The sequence below is a fragment of the Pleurodeles waltl genome, chromosome 3_1 (assembly GCF_031143425.1).
Source record: "Pleurodeles waltl isolate 20211129_DDA chromosome 3_1, aPleWal1.hap1.20221129, whole genome shotgun sequence".
Classification (NCBI taxonomy): domain Eukaryota; kingdom Metazoa; phylum Chordata; class Amphibia; order Caudata; family Salamandridae; genus Pleurodeles; species Pleurodeles waltl.
The window spans coordinates 95,813,984-95,830,661 of NC_090440.1; the positions used below are offsets into that span (position 1 = coordinate 95,813,984).

At 47.6% G+C, this 16,678-nt stretch overlaps 1 protein-coding gene across 7 annotated transcripts in view; it reads left to right on the forward strand.

Annotated features, from left to right (window-relative positions):
- The window catches only part of NAV2 (neuron navigator 2), a 523,029-nt gene that overhangs the window by 92,770 nt on the left and 413,581 nt on the right, over positions 1-16,678 (forward strand). Inside the window, exon 1 of one of the 7 annotated variants that reach the window (XM_069221925.1) lies at positions 14,147-14,358. The exons of the other annotated variants lie outside the window; for them this stretch is intronic. Coding sequence (XP_069078026.1) covers positions 14,287-14,358 — 72 coding nt within the window. The 5' untranslated portion in view covers positions 14,147-14,286. Of the gene's footprint in view, positions 1-14,146; positions 14,359-16,678 lie in introns of those variants that run through there. 7 annotated transcript variants of the gene reach the window in all.

The window sequence follows — 16,678 nt, forward strand, 5'->3', positions numbered from 1 at the left end:
ATGTCTTAAAGCTAAAATATTTGTGTTCTCAAAAAGCATCATTGCCATAGTTAGTTGTCCTTGGCACTGAAGGGATTTACTTTGTGTGGATGTGCTCCCTCTGAAAGGGCAGAATGTCAGCACTCACAGTGGCTAGCCATTGGCTGATGTGGGCTGACCCATTGCCCTATGCTGTATGCTTGACCCCTAAAAATACCCTTGCCATCCCAAAACCCATACCCACCCTAAATATACCCTTTCGATCCCAAAACCCATAACCACCCTAAATCCTGAAAATACCCTTGCCATCCCAAAACCCATACCCACCCTAAATATACCCTTTCGATCCCAAAACCCATAACCACCCTAAATCCTGAAAATACCCTTGCCATCCCAAAACCCATACCCACCCTAATTCCTAAAAATACCCTTGCCACCCAACCCATACCCGCCCTAAAAAAAAACTTGCAACCCTAAAATCCATACCCTCCCTAAACTCCAAAAATGCCCTTGCCATCCCAAAACCCATACCCACCCTAAATATACCCTTGCGATCCCAAAACCCATAACCACCCTAAATCCTGAAAATACCCTTGCCATCCCAAAACCCATACCCACCCTAATTCCTAAAAATACCCTTGCCACCCAACCCATACCCACCTTAAAAAAAAACTTGCAACCCTAAAATCCATACCCTCCCTAAACTCCAAAAATGCCCTTGCCATCCCAAAACCCATACCCACCCTAAATATACCCTTGCCATCCCAAAACCAATACCCACCCTAAACCTTTAAATTACCCTTACCACTCAAAAACCCATACCAACCCTAAAAATACCCTTGCCATTCAAAAATCTGTACCCATCCTAAACCCAGCAAAAAGCCCATACCCGCCGAAACCCTAAAATTACCATTGTCACCCTAAAAAAACACATACCCACCCTAAACCCTTGCCATCCCAAAACTCATTCCCACCCTAAACACAAAAATGTCCATTACCACCCAAAATCCCGTACCCACCCTATAACCTAATATATATATATATATATATACCTGCAACATACTTACATTTAGAATTACATTTTTTCCACGCATAATTTGTTGTGAAGGCATCCGTGGTAAAGGCATACTCGTGGTAAAAAATGTTTTTCTAAAAACAGTTGTGGTAAAGACTGTTTCGTTGTAAAGCCTTCATTGTAAAGGCATTCATGCTTTTGCCGTCATTGTTAAGGCTTTTTCCCTCGAAGAGGACCAGCACCTAACTGAGTGTCCTCGCACATTCCACATCTCCCAGCATTCCGGAAAGAACACATGCCATATAGCTCCTATTCCACCTAGTGCCTAACCGAGTGTTATCGCACAATCCACATCTCCCAGCATTCCGGACAGAACACATGCCATATAGCTCCTATTCCACCTAGTGCCTAACCGAGTGTTATCGCACAATCCACATCTCCCAGCATTCCGGAAAGAACACATGCCATATAGCTCCTGTTCCACCCAACACCTAACTGAATGTCCTCGCACGTTCCACATCTCCCAGCATTCCGGACAGAACACAAGCTCCTGTTCCACCCAAGTGCAATAGAGCAAAGAGTGTTAGAAAAAAGTTGTTAGAAGGTTAAGTTTGCATTGTAAGTGATTAACTTTAAAATCATACACAGTAAAGTACTGCAAAGTTGGTACTTTGATAATGGCCAGAATTTTGGTTGCATCCTTAAGGTGCACATCTTTTCTGTGAGCAAAAAAGCTGTCAATGGAACAACGTGTTATCATGACAGCAATATAAAATAAATTAATGTGCAGGAGCTGTTTGTGAAAAGCACTGTCCATACGACAGGGCAAGTCATTCAAGTTACTTGCATTTCTTAATAAAAAAAAAGCTATAAATCAGAAATTAGAATCTCATTGTATCAGCAAAGTGAATGGATCAAAGAACGCATCTGAGTCTAAGTTACAAGTTATTTATCAGATCTGTAGTCTAACAAAAGGACTGATTGATCCCTCCGTCACAAAAAACAATGAAAACAAACATGGGAGAATGTAATCATCCTCAAAATGCCATGGCCTTGATGGACAGACTAGTCAAGCAATGATAAATCATGAAACAGACCTGAAAGCCGGTGGTTGATGAGGCTGTCCCAAAGCCCACTATCGATCACAAGAGACCGGCCTACAAATCTGACATAGAAAGCTCAGCTAATGCAAATTACTCTGACCTCACACAGAATTCACTCCCCAGGAAAATTAAGTGAGCTAGTTTTTTTAATTGCATTTACCTTTTACATCTCAAGTCAAAAGGCGACCAACTCCTTTTCTGGCGCCCTAAAAATACCAAAGAAAAAAATCCTGTTTCTCCTAGAGATCTTCAGAGGAGATAGCCAAGGCTGTGCATTAATACCTCAAGCTGCTTGGCGTGTGCAATTTTGTACAAATTGTAACTGATACTGAATGCAGGTACAAGGCTTCTTGAAAGATAAAATGATGAGACCATATCTTTCCACACTCTGCCAACCATAGGCTGTCAGCGACCTTTCTTGCCCGCTTCATGTACCAGTGCATCACAGCCAAGCACAAAACAAACAGATGAATTATTGTCCAGCTAATGAACCTGTTTTACTAAATGTCCACTTTTGGTGCAACAGCTCATAGGTTTCCTGATTTGTAGTGATTCCAATTTTAGAAGATAAGGAAAGTGAAGAAGTAGCTTATAAACCCAACTGCTCAGGGTGACATAATACTGGGTAAGTGGTGAAACTGGGGTGAGAACTCTGGTCTTTTTTGTTTTACACTTAACTGGACTTCCAAGGGCCAATATTGACCAGGTGTAGGATGAAAACAGACATTCTCTGTATCAGTGCCTCTTAACCTGTGGTCTGTGGACATCTGGGGGTCCGCAACACCTCCTCACTGTGTTCTTGAATATTTAGAAAATGAAATAATATTAGCAGATTAATCGATTATATACCCATATGAGTGAAAAGAAAAAAATGAGCTTTTTAAAAACTGCTCTGAAAAAATAAAAGAATATGAAATTGGAGGCTTAAAATGCCATTGGCATCCTTAGTTTCATTTGCCAGAGCAGCGCAAGTACATCAAACTGTAGTGTGGACAATTGGTGGTCTCAACTGGAGCACTAGAGGGGTGCATTAGGAGCAAAAAAGACAAAGCGATATGCTAGAGTTTGCTTATCATGTTGTCTTTTAGAAATAAAACCAAATTTTGAAAACCTCTAACCTTGCATTCAAATTTTAATTTTTGTGTATGTTTTTGTTTGTGAATTAACAAAAATATTCCGTAATTTGTGCATTTTTTGATAATTATTTGTTTCTGTAGGTGTATGTATTTTTTTAGGTTCAAACCGTAGAAATTGCTGAGGTGAGGGTCCCCGGCTTTCAATAACCTTCCAGGGGAGGCCCAAAAATGGTAAAAGGTTGTTGCTTTACACCCTTTTCCATTGAGGAGTGGGCAAGGGGTTATGTTGTATGTTTTGTTAGTTTGTTTGTAAAATGCTTTATGGAGCCCTGAGGCTTCTTCAGAGTGTTGAGGGCAGGTGCAAGGCATAAGAAATGGGAAGCAAAGACCAGTGAAGAGCAAATGAGGGCACAAGAGAGGGTATGAGGGAAAAGCCTTATATAGAAACAGGGCTTTCCTGAAACACAGTTCCGTCACTGTGCCATATTCTATGTTCCTGGAGCCAATGGTGCCCGGGGATAGGGCCGGGCAAGGGCATTTGTGTACCTACCTCTGAGGACTAGTGATCTACACTACTTATCCTTTTGTCTTCTGTGGACCCCCACTGTATCATTAATGGATGCCAGAAACCCCACTTAAGCAATTGTTATGACAAGAGAATCAAAACAGTACACAAATATACAGAAACAAGTGTATATCCAGCAAATACACAAACTATGAAATGTTTGATTAAATTCACAAACAAAAAATGCAAAAATCAAAATTACATTTTTAACCAGAAGTTTAAAAATGTTTTAAACTTTAGTTTTCTTTCTAAAAGACAAAGCAGCATACTGGATGCTAGCATATTTTTTGTCTTTTTTGTTCTATATGTTTGATAATTTTGTCAGTTTATATCAATGTTTCAGATGAGGCCAACAATCATCCATGCTAAGGGGCTTATTTACAAGCTGCTTGCGCTGCTGGGCATCGCTTTTTATATGGGAAAATGTGACGCGCAGGCGGTGCAAGGGGCTTGTAAATAAGCCCCTAGATTCCTTTTGCTGTACTTGCTCTGATACCACAAGTACGAATACGGATGCAAAATTAATTTGCGGCCTCTGATTTCAAATTCCTTTACATTTACAGTGTATTTTAAAATTGATTTCGCTTTTTATGTGTGTGTGTGTGTGTATGTGTATATATATATATATATATATATATATATATATATACATATATATAGATAGATTGCATATATATAATATGCTAATATTTTATTTTCTAAACAATTGGGTACCCCCTGAGAAGTTGTTGCGGACCCCAGGTTTAGAATCACTGATCTACTCCATTAACTAATCTGCTCAAACCCCACCACACCACCACTCTGTGATTTCTCCTATTACTCTTCCAGAATATCCCGAGCCCATCTCTGACCCATCCCAAACCTCTTTACTACTATGAACTCCCAAATAACCCTTTCTAAACTCTTCCATCCTCTATCCATCCTTGGGAAAAGCGCCCACCCCGAAGTGGGGGGGCGCGGCCCGTTAGGGGTCGGGGCAACCAAGGCCCTTGGGCACTCCCCCCCCCCCCCCCTTTTCCTGTCCGGTCGGCACCTCTCGCCGGGGATGGGCTGATTCGGCCGCGTTTCCGCCCTGACACCTCGCGAGGTGTTTAGGGCGGAAGTGGGCAGGGGAAGCGCGTCGTGGGGCCGACGTTGGTTGCTGGGGCTGGTTCCGGCCGCCGCATACCGGTGGGGGGCTATTTAAGAGCCCCCCAAAGAAGGATAATCCTTCTTTACCTGCGTGCGGCGGCCGGGACCTGCTCGGCGACCCGCTTTTGTCCCACCCACCCTCTCCTGTACATTAGCAGTTGGAAGTAAGGTTGGAAATTGAGATATAAATGTGACTGGAAACAATAGGAGGGGGTCCCCAAGGTGGGGCCCCCGGGAGGACATCTGGGATGGGATCCTGAAGTTCTGAGCCAACTAGCGGATGGATTCACCAGATCAGGGGGTAAGAGACCTCAGATCGCTGGGGGGAACATAGGGCTTCAGCTCTTAGCTCCTCCCATTACACCCCAGGGCTGATTGGTGGTTGGAGGGGGGGCGGAACCCTAAGCAGGAGGACAAGGTACGGTGTAGACAGGGTAACCGCCCCTCCTACGGATACAGGTGAGGCACAGGTCACCCGTGTGGTCTAATGGTGGTTCAGGACAGGAAGGGATCCTGTCAGGTTGATTTATGGTCACAATAAATTCTCGTTAACATGTAAATAAAATGTTTGCTGAAATGATTAATTTTGCTACACTTGACGTGTTGAGTTTATGATATGCTTTATTAATATGTCTTTGTGAATAAAGATAACCTCTTCCAACGATAACCATCTTGTCGCTCCGTGTGTTCCTGGCGGGGGGAGCATGGGCCGTTTTGGGGGCCTCCGGACCCTATATCCTATCCATCCAACTAACAGAGCCACATGTCTACCACTCCCACCACCTCATATAATAACTTATGTTTCCCTCTAATAAACTACAACTAATCCACTTCTGGGTGGCTCCTCAGCTGAAAGTGCTTGAACGCTTGTGGACCAGAGGTCACACTAAGGTTAAGCAACAAAGTGCAACTATCAAGTTTCATAGGCCTGGACCAAAGTTTAAGCAAAGGATCAGGGAAGAATGCGCGTGAAGCGAGTTCTTCAGGCCAAGATCACACGCACACAGTGTCAAGAAAGGCAGCCCAGAAGCCCAGTTCCAGGGTCCCGACCAGAGGGCAGACAAAAGACCACACCCCAGAGCACCTTCAGGGGTCAAGCACTGATCATGGGAAGGCAGTCAGTACATCCGCTTCCGGAGCCCCCAGTCAGGCATCACACAGGTCAGGGAAGGCAGTCCGCATACCCTCGTCCGGAAGCCGCGATGTGACGTCACACAGTCCGCATATCCACTTCCGAAGCCGCGATCTGACGTCACACAGTCCGCATAACCACGTCCGGAAGCCGCGTCACATAGGTCAGGCGAGGCAGTCCATGCACCACATCCGTGAGCACCATCAGTGGCCAAGCAGTGACCAGGGGAAGGTCGTCAGTACATCCGCTTCCGGAGGCCCCTATCTGACGTCACAGGGAAGGCATCAGGTGTACCCGCTTCCAGGGGCCCTGGCCGGCCGTGGCCCCAGGGTGTAAGGCGGTCAGTCCTCCTAACATTCCAGTGTTCCTCGAAGCCCGGTGTTGGCGCTGCGGCTTCTGTAATGAATGTTTTTCCCTTTCGCCTGCTCAGGTCAGTTCCAGGTTAGTGAGCGGGAAGCAGCATCGGATTAGTCACGGGCTGCCGGCGGTGCGTTTTTTGGACAAGAAATGTCCGAAATTTCCAAGTGATCTAATTCCAGATCTGCAGCGTGGACGCTGATCCGATTTACTAAAAACAAAACACAGTCTTTTTGGAGGGAGCAGATGGAAAGACGGCGGATGGTTCGCCGCCCTGTAAAGGCCCTGCCGAAGCCTCGAGCCTTTGACTGCAAGGTGGCCACGCGCCACTCGGGGCTTCCAGAAACTGCAATACAGAATGCATTTACCATTACAAGAGAGAAACAGATGGACATGTAAATTGCATTAGTTTTTATTCGTTTATGGAGGTTAATTTGCCACCTTTTTTTTTTCTTTTTGCAAGAACAATTTTGTTAGCAAGAGGTCAGCCGTGATGAATGGAGATACTTTGGTGTTCGGTGTTAGACTTGGGAAATTACGTGGAACAGTCAGGCAGTGGGCTCCAAATACCTTTACTAATTCGATTTTCATGTAGTTAGGGTAGTCACTGGCTGAAAAAACGCTGCTGTTTTATGCCAACAAGCTTTTGACATATCGTAAAACTGAGTTTTGAAATCAGAAGTGCAACATTTTTAACGTTAAGTACACTATGGGAGGGTTACACTTTGAGCGCTTTTAATCCAACCAACATTTGTGTGGATGGAAAACTTGTGCCATCTGATTATGGCTAACTCTCCCCATTGGCACCTTCCTTGGCACAGTGCACTTAATTTCACAGGCAGTGGCCTACCGCCCAACTCCATATGCCACCAGAACATTGAGTATATTTAGGACACACAGAGGAAACACCCCTGCATTGGTCAGACAGGCTGCATCCCTATCACTGCTGCTGGTGCACCGCTGGTCCCAGTGTTGTGCCCACAGCAGAAGCTCCGATCATCCACTAGTGCACATCCTCATACAGCTTGCATCCACCAGCCACAACTATCCAGCCTCTCACCTCTGCTCACTGCTTGATTTGAGCCGGTGGTTTCCGGTGTGTTGCACCAACACTTATTTTTGAGGGCCGGCACTTACTTTTCTGCCTCAAGCATTTGCTGCGAGAAAAAGACAAATTTGGGAAAGATGAAGGAAGTGAAAACCGAAAAAGCACCACAAAGGGAGAAAATAGAAAGCTGCAAGAATGAGGGGAAGGGGCAGGGAGCTGCTGTAAATGGATTAAAGAGGCCCGGTATGGCTTTAGGATTACGCTGCCTCAGCATTCAGTGCTCACACATTTAATTGCAGCAGCAGTGTGTTTCAGCAGAGAGCTTTGGGTACTGACACAGTTTTATTTACAAATTAAGCACTGCCTCTGCTGACTGCATTCACCATTCTTGTTGAAGAAGACCATGGCCCAGCCAGCTGGCCTGATACACACTGCCTTTGCTGCTTACCTCTTCTCCAAATCAACGTTGAGATCCAGGGCCCTGAAACAACACTTCGTGCCCCCTCAGCTCAAACAATTGCTCACTTTTTCAAGAGTGTGCTCATGCCACGCCACCTGCTTTCCCTGCCTGCTAAGTTCTCACCAGTGCTTTAAATGGAAAAATAGAAGTGCAGGTACTCTGTACCAGAGTACCTGCTTGTTTCTGAGAAGTGCCGGTACTCTCCAATTAAAAGTATTACGTTTTTCTTGAGATGTGCCGGTACTCTCCCTCTCAAAATAAAAAAGTGCCGGTACTCAGTACCGGAGAGTACCGGCCCATTTAAAGCACTGGGTCTCACATAAAGTTCTTGCAACATGTGGCAGACTCAGTCTCACACTGTGGTGCTAACTTCCGAAACAGAGCCAGTTCAACTTTGCTCAGAGACAGTTTGCTCTAACCTGGTCTTGCCAACCACACTCTACTTGTTTTCTTGAAGATGCTTCCACTTAAGAGAAGTGGCACATGAGAGGCCTTGGTGGGTTGGCTAACCCTTCTTTGAGCATCAATGCATCCCCTTTTCAGAAGAAAATTCTACCAGTTAGTATATCTGGACATGAAATGGCTTGTACCTCAGTGGAGATGGTAGGGAATTCCATGGCTGGTGGAGCGGGTTCCCCCATCTCCTTGGTAAGGGCGTTCTCTGTTCTTCCATCCACCGAGTGAAGGAGTACAGAGTAGAAAATAATCATTCTACCTACACTCAGCTAGTGGACACATCTGCTTGCGTTTCAGCTGGGACACCTCATAACCACAAATATTTTAATTTGGTCTGATGGTTTTGAATGCTTGTGGTCAGCAGACCACCAAACGAGCGAGTGATGTCTCATCCTGCCACTTTCACTCCAAGTCTACTCATTCCCGTGTGTGGACATAAAGTTACCAGATGTTGGTGTCGTTGACTGCATTTCCCAGCCACTGGATTTTTTCTTACATCCATGTGCAGTCTGGGAATTGTAGTCCAGGTTCACCTCTGCTGTACCAGTTGACCTGAAGCATGTTTGTAGAAGGAAAGCCTGGTTTGCATTATGGTGACAGGAGACATCTGGTAACCTTACGTGGGCAGCATATGGTAGCGGGACGTAAACTTGCTGCTTAATGTTGAATTTACAAGTGATGTGAGAGTGATATGCTATGGTGTATGTCAGTACGTTAATAAGTGCTGTATTGTCAGTCCCTACCAGTATCCTGTCACAGATCTTGTGCCATGATTGGTCAGCCATGTGATTTGTGCACTAACCCTACGGACTGCCTGTTGAAAACAGAAGGTCGGCTCTGTAAAGAAGCTGTCTGCCCAAGCAGGAGTGGAAGGGCTGGCGTTTAATGAAAGAACCTGCACTGGTAGCATTTGCAGGACTGGAGTGTAGTGAAAGAGTCTGCACCGGTGACAGCTGAAGGACTGGCATGTAGTGAAACAGCCTGCACTGCTGGCAGCTGAAGGACTGGCGTGCAGTGAAACTGCCCGCCCTGGTGGCATTTGAAGGGCTGGCGTGCAGTGAAACAGCCCGCACTGGTGACAGCTGAAGGACCGGCGTGCAGTGAAACAGCCCGCACTGGTGGCAGCTGAAGGACCGGCATGCAGTGAAACAGCCCGCACTGGTGACAGCAGAAGGGGCAGCGTGTAGTGAAACAGCCCGCACTGGTGACAGCTGAAGGGCGTGTAGTGAAACAGCATGCACTGGTGGCAGCTGAAGGACTGGCGTGTAAAGAAATAGCCCGCACTGGTGGCATTTGAAGGGCTGGCGTGTAGTGAAACAGCCCGCACTGTTGCAGCTGAAGGACTGGTGTGCAGTGAAACAGCCTGCACTGGTGACAGCTGAAGGACTGATGTGCTGTGAAACAGCCCGCACTGGTGGCAGCTGAAGGACCGGCGTGTAGTGAAACAGCCTGCACTGGTGACAGCTGAAGGACCGGTTTGTAGTGAAACAGCCTGCACTGGTGACAGCTGAAGGACTGGCGTGCAGTGAAACACTCTGCACTGGTGACAGCTGAAGGGCTGGCATGTAGTGAAACAGCCCGCACTGGTGGCATTTGAAGGGCTTTCGTGCAATGAAACAGCCCGCACTGGTGGCATTTGAAGGACTGGTGTGTAGTGAAACAGCCTGCACTGGTGGCAGCTGAAGGACCGGCGTGTAGTGAAACAGCCTGCACTGGTGGCAGCTGAAGGACCGGCGTGTAGTGAAACAGCCTGCACTGGTGACAGCTGAAGGACTGGCGTGCAGTGAAACAGCCCACACTGGTGACAGCTGAAGGACCAGCGTGTAGTGAAACAGCCTGCACTGGTGGCATTTGAAGGGCTGGCGTGCAGTGAAACAGCCTGCACTGGTGGCAGCTGAAGGACTGGCTTGCAGTGAAACAGCCCGCGCTGGTGGCAGCTGAAGGACCAGCGTGTAGTGAAACAGCCCGCACTGGTGGCATTTGAAGGGCTGGCGTGCAGTGAAACAGCCTGCACTGGTGGCAGCTGAAGGACCGGCGTGTAGTGAAACAGCCCACACTGGTGACAGCTGAAGGACCAGCGTGTAGTGAAACAGCCTGCACTGGTGGCATTTGAAGGGCTGGCGTGCAGTGAAACAGCCTGCACTGGTGGCAGCTGAAGGACTGGCTTGCAGTGAAACAGCCCGCGCTGGTGGCAGCTGAAGGACCAGCGTGTAGTGAAACAGCCCGCACTGGTGGCATTTGAAGGGCTGGCGTGCAGTGAAACAGCCTGCACTGGTGGCAGCTGAAGGGCTGGCTTGCAGTGAAACAGCCCGCACTGGTGGCAGCTGAAGGACCAGCGTGCAGTGAAACAGCCCGCACTGGTGGCATTTGAAGGGCTGGCGTGCAGTGAAACATCCCGCACTGGTGGCAGCTGAAGGGGCAGCGTGTAGTGAAACAGTCCGCACTGGTGGCATTTGAAGGGCTGGCGTGCAGTGAAACATCCCGCACTGGTGGCAGCTGAAGGGGCAGCGTGTAGTGAAACAGCCCGCACTGGTGGCATTTGAAGGGCTGGCGTGCAGTGAAACATCCCGCACTGGTGGCATTTGAAGGGCTGGCGTGTAGTGAAACATCCCGCACTGGTGGCAGCTGAAGGACCGGCGTGTAGTGAAACAGCCCGCACTGATGGCATTTGAAGGGCTGGCGTGCAGTGAAAGAGTCTGCACTGGTGGCAGCTGAGGGACCAGCGTGTAGTGAAACAGCCCGCACTGATGGCATTTGACAAAATCTTAATAAATGTGTTTTTTCTCAATTGTTATTGCCAAACCGAACACGCAGTTAAATACCGTGTGTGTGGGGGGGGGGCTTGCTTTTTTTCCATGGGCATGTAGACAATCTGACTTTGATCCGGATTGGGACTGGCGTGTGTCACTGCGCCAACTGCACCCTAAAGTCTCCCTCCCCCTGCCATAGCTTCCAGAGCCCCCCGCCCTCCAATTCACCCGGTGGTGTGCACAACATGCCGACGGAGTCCACTCACGGGGTAAAGTTTCACAACGCTGGCGCGGGGGCCGCGCGCCGCATTACACGACCCTTCCTCAGAGCTTACTGGAAGAGGGTGAGTCAGTCGGACCCCTGGGGGAACAGTCAGGCCTGTCACGTTATCTCACTGAGCGTTCTATAGCGCACAACATGCCGGGTCATTAGTATGGCCTCGTGGCGCTCTCGTGTCTGACGGTTCGACCTTTCCATTACAGAACTGAGTTTGTTTCGTCCTGTAATGATAGTTCAACGATTATCCCTTACTATATCATACTTAAGGTTATATTCGGATGACCAGATTTTGAAAAGAAAAAAACCTGGACAGGTTAGACATAAAAGTAGGACTAAAGCCTTTAGTCTCACTTTTACATCTGGCCTATCCTGTAAAATAGAGAGTGTGTGTGTGTGCATACCTTTCACTTCTGATTCACAGGTTGACCTGACCTTTGTCCCAAAAACGGGACATTTATTTCAAATTAACTAAAGGACATTTATTTCAAACTAACAAAAGCGTTCTCAGGTTGACCTGACCTTTGCCCCAAAACTGGGACATTTATGTAAAATGAACAAAAGCGTTGGGACACCGCACAGTCCTCTGAAAACCAGGACTGTCTGGGGAAATCTGGAACGCCTGGTCACCCTAGGTTAATAAACTTCTATTTATCTCCAAGCCACATTGGTTCTTCTATAACAGTGGTTCCCAACCTGTGGCCCGGGCACCCCTGGGGGTCCATGAAGCCTCCTCAGCGGGTTCACCACTACTTAGAAAATTAAATAATATTAACAGATTAGGCCCTCAGCTTTCAGTAATGACTCAGTGGGGGGTCCCCGGATTCCAATAATAATTCAGTGGGGGTCCCTGGGTTTCAGTAATGATAATGTGGGGGTCCACAGAAGTCAAAAGATTGGGAACCACTGCTCTATAACATTTCTTGCCAAACCAGTTGCATAGGAAAACGTGCCCCCGCAAGGTATGCTGAAGGTCCCCCATACTCACATCAGTAGGGGCTGAGCTGAGGGGGCCCCCCTTCAGTATGTGGTGCCGGCCCCCTCCCGCCGCACCACAGGGGTGCGGGAGCCTCTTTTACGCCCGTGCCAAACTTTATTAAAGAGATGTTGACCCAACTCTGTATTATTTGCAGACCGAGCACTGAACGTGTGGGAATGAATGAGGTAAAGCTGCCCCAGAGAGTGCACTTGGAGAGACTGGTCCATTTCTACCCTGAGATGTTGTCAAATTGCAATTAATTTGGGAGCCAAGCAAGGAATAGGGACATGAGGACCCCCCATATGCACAGACAACTCTATTGACAAGTTGTGTTCACAATCACCAGATCCATGTTATACATCCATAGCAAAGATGCTGGGCGCCACCACAGCCATCACACTAATACAGGGTGCCCTGGGTGGGTTCTACGCACTTTGGAGTAATGGGACCTTGGAGGTATCGCTAGGCCTTCTATTGGGTGAGCTCCTCATCATGACCTGCAGAACCCATGTGGTACCCAAATCCCTGCAGCAGAGAGCTCTCATTGTCACCTTGTTTCTTGGTCCCTGGAGCTGTCTGTCACAGTGGGTGGGGAGTTACCCATGCATAAGACACCCCTGTATGGGCTGCTGATCAATGGTAGTTAAGTGTTGGCTCAACAGGAGCCGGCTTCAGTTGAAGGCCTGCTGCGCCATGATCACACAGTGTGGTGTACAATCATCTTGAGTTCACTGGATATATGCACTCATCTTCAGGTTCTTGCTTGTGCGGTCAAGAAGACGCTTCTGACATCATAGCACATAAAATAGATTTTGATATCAGGTGATAATGTCCAACTTATGTTTCGCCTTGCTCCTGTGCACTCAACAAAATGGTCGGTCTTGTGTATGTGCCGCTGTGCTGGTGGGGAATTTGTTTTGCCCCTTTTGCCTAGTCGAAGAATTCTTCGGAGCCAGCATTTCAAGTTATTACTGCAAAATGAATCTTTAACTAATAAAATACAGAGCGGACAATGCAGTCCATGAATGGCCATTCATAGTAGCGGTCAGACTTGTCCTACCCAGGGCACACCCAGAAAAGGGGGGCCTCTTGTGTTTGGGGTGAAGTGGAGACCGACACTTGGCCCCAGCACTGGACACCGGCACAAAAAGCTCGTACCTTCCTAAAGCAGCCCCCTATTAAAGGGACACGGACAAATAACAGGGCCCTGTCAGGATGTAGCCCACCCATGTGGCAGTCCCTGAAGGGCACCGGTCTTGGTAACACTAATGGCCGGTACCCGGGGACAGTGAGGTAAGGCAGTACTTCGGGCCACTGTTGCATAGCGCCGCCCCAGCAACAGGTAACATAGGCAGGATGATGCCACGGGGGCACCCATATAGGGCTTTGGCATACTACCACCCCTTTCCTCGGGGGGCACTGACATAGGCCGGGGCATACCAGCCCCAGACCATCTCTAAGGGCGCTGCCATATGGCATCACTCCCGGGGGCACCGGCATAGGATGGGCACTAGCAGTCTCGTACTCCAGGGGGGCGCAACTCCAGGCTGTCTTGTGGTCCAGGGCACTATGGCTGAGTAACGCCCTGGACACACAGAAGTACAGTCTCGGCTGAGGAACGTGACATGTCCCCTCCTGTGTGTACCTGTAACCATCCTGGGTCAGAGGTGGGTGTCCAATTAGGGAGAGGTTCAAAGCAAACACGCTGCTGTTTGTTCTCTCTGGTGTAAGTAGAGCTTGTCTGCTAGGAATGGGAGGAGGCGAGGATGCTGGGGCAGATGAGCGCGCCCCTTGGGCCTCACAGAAGCCCCCGGCCGAGAGAGTGTAAGAGAACCTGGCAACAGCTAGCCTGAAACTCCGGCTAAAATTAACCGCCAGCAGCCGTGGCACGGCAGCAAGAACGGCATTTCTGCCCAGCACTCATCGGAGAAGGAGGGCAGCGACCCGGGTGGGGCAGCATGCCCGTCGCCATGAACTTCTGTGTGCCCGTCAGGAGCAACAGCAAACTGTCACTCGATAATTATAAAACCGTGAGTACAGTGCTTTGGTGCCTCGCCAGGGTCATGAAGCGCTATGCGTATGAAATTACAGTGTCCTAAAACTGCAATCCAACTGGCTGGCTGTACTGTCATAAAACTTAACTCACTATAAAATTGTGTGCGCATTACATATGTTGCTACACAGTTTCGAGTAGGTTCGATATTGCTATGAAAATGTGAGTACATTGGCGAAATTGCTATAATGATGAAGTGGTTTCATTAGACCTGTGAGTACATAGATGACAATGTCCAGCACGAATGAATATGTGATCGAGTGGTTACTTTATCAACTGCCGGTTCCAACCACAGCTTCCTCATTTAACCAAACGGTGTGATCCTAGGCAAATCCAGTTATTTCCTTGTTCTACAATTTCTTGTTCTGTTAAAGATGGCGCACCTATGTACAAGCTAATTTTCAGGGTTTTTATATATATAAGTAATTGCTACTAATGTAATAAAAACATTTTAGTCGGCTCCTTTAAAATATAACCGAAGGTGGATCGACTGTTTTTTGTGTATAGTTGTGTCTGTCATTACACATGGACATGTTTTACCCGTTTATGTGCGTGTTTACCCCTTTCTCCAAGGGCGTTTTGTTGTGGAACAGCAGATTTGAGAAGTTGTCGCTGCTTTGTGTGTGTCATAGTTGAGGTGAACAAATACACGGGTTTTAAATTTTGGGTTTTTATAGAAGCCGAAATGTGACTGCTTCATCTCTTGTGTCCTTTACCTCACTTTGCGTCACTACTGTCAGGGTCAGTGGAATTATGCGGCATGGTTGACTGTGTGGCAAGAAAGGGCAAATTATGTTGTGTAATGGGGTACTTTTATAGTATTACTTAATTATTTTGTCATCTGTGCCCATCATAACACTGTCTTGGTAAACGATTCACCTCATTAGTACCAACTTAACACCAAAATACACTAACGGAAGGGTGATCAGTCAGTTATTGTGAAGGGCTTTGCACTGCACAACAACACGTGTTGCCCCATTTTTTTTAGTAACTTTCAATAACTTGAGTTAGAAAAAATGTTTTTGCTAAAATCTGCAGATTGATGCAGATGATGTGTTATTTGGCAAATGTGTCGAATCAATGATTATGCGGAAAGGACCGCAGTGGCAGAATCATATAATTCCAGTTCCCTGACTATGGTACCGCCAAAGCCGATGGCCATACTGCTGCCCCGGGACATAACACCTCGGACGTGAAAGCAAGCTTCAAAGCATACCTTTGTTTTTTTGTATTCTATATATTGCACTTTCTGACTCTTTTTGGGCAAGGCCTGATGAGGTAGCCCAGTGGGTTGATGAGCCAGTTACAGAGCTCCCTGGGCAACACAGACTCGCCGGCCTAGGTAGCATTCTGCCCCCTCAACTTTTCATGGTTTGGCGTTCTATAGAAGGATTTGAAGCAAGTTAGATAATGAAACGTACCATTTGCAGTGCTTAGCAACTGGTACTTAGCACTATGTACACAGACACTTCCACGAGTTTATATAGGTTAAATTGTACTCCTGAGTTCATTATTAAAATATCTAGTCTTAGTCAGTCAGCACCACCCTCTGCTCTGCTTGTTTTGTAACTTGTTTTACATTTTCACAAAGATGCCACAGTTTTGCATTTTTTTTCTTAGTCTGCAGATAACACGTGCTAGCGTTGACCAATTCAGCGTAGCTCACTTTCTTCATTTCATGGAGACGAAATGACTGATTTGACCTGCTGTTTCTCACAAGCAGCGCGGCGAGTTCTGCATCATTTGCATTAACCCACTGAGCGGCGTGAGCTATTTTAGCACTGGCGTGCGACGGTTTAAGCTTACACTGCGTGAATCACACAGATTGTCAGCAAAGCCCTTCTGAGGATGACTGACACCTGATCAGCTTGCAGAGGGCTGAGGCCAGGCATCCATAGCGCCGTGGAGCGGGGAATGCCGCACCCTGATCACTTTAGTGATTTGTCCCTCTGTGCACTTCGTACTGGTGACAGGTTAGCATGTGTCGGCCACGATGGATAGACAAAGTGTGGGGAGGTGTTTTGATCTCCTCTCAGGCACTCCATGGCTGGTCTCTGCCAGTATTTGGACATCTTTGTGGCTCCTCGTGCCGCCAGGAGAGGCAGCCGCGGGATTACCAACTAACACATTTCTTTCCTACTTTCAACGCCACCCACATCAATCATTGACTGGAAGGAGCCTGTAACTGCACATGTCCGCGTGGATCACTGCGCCTTTACGCAGACCACCAGGAGATTCTCCATAGCCGCCAACAAAGTGTGTCTGTGACGCCCGTACATGTTGACTGTGGTAAATAA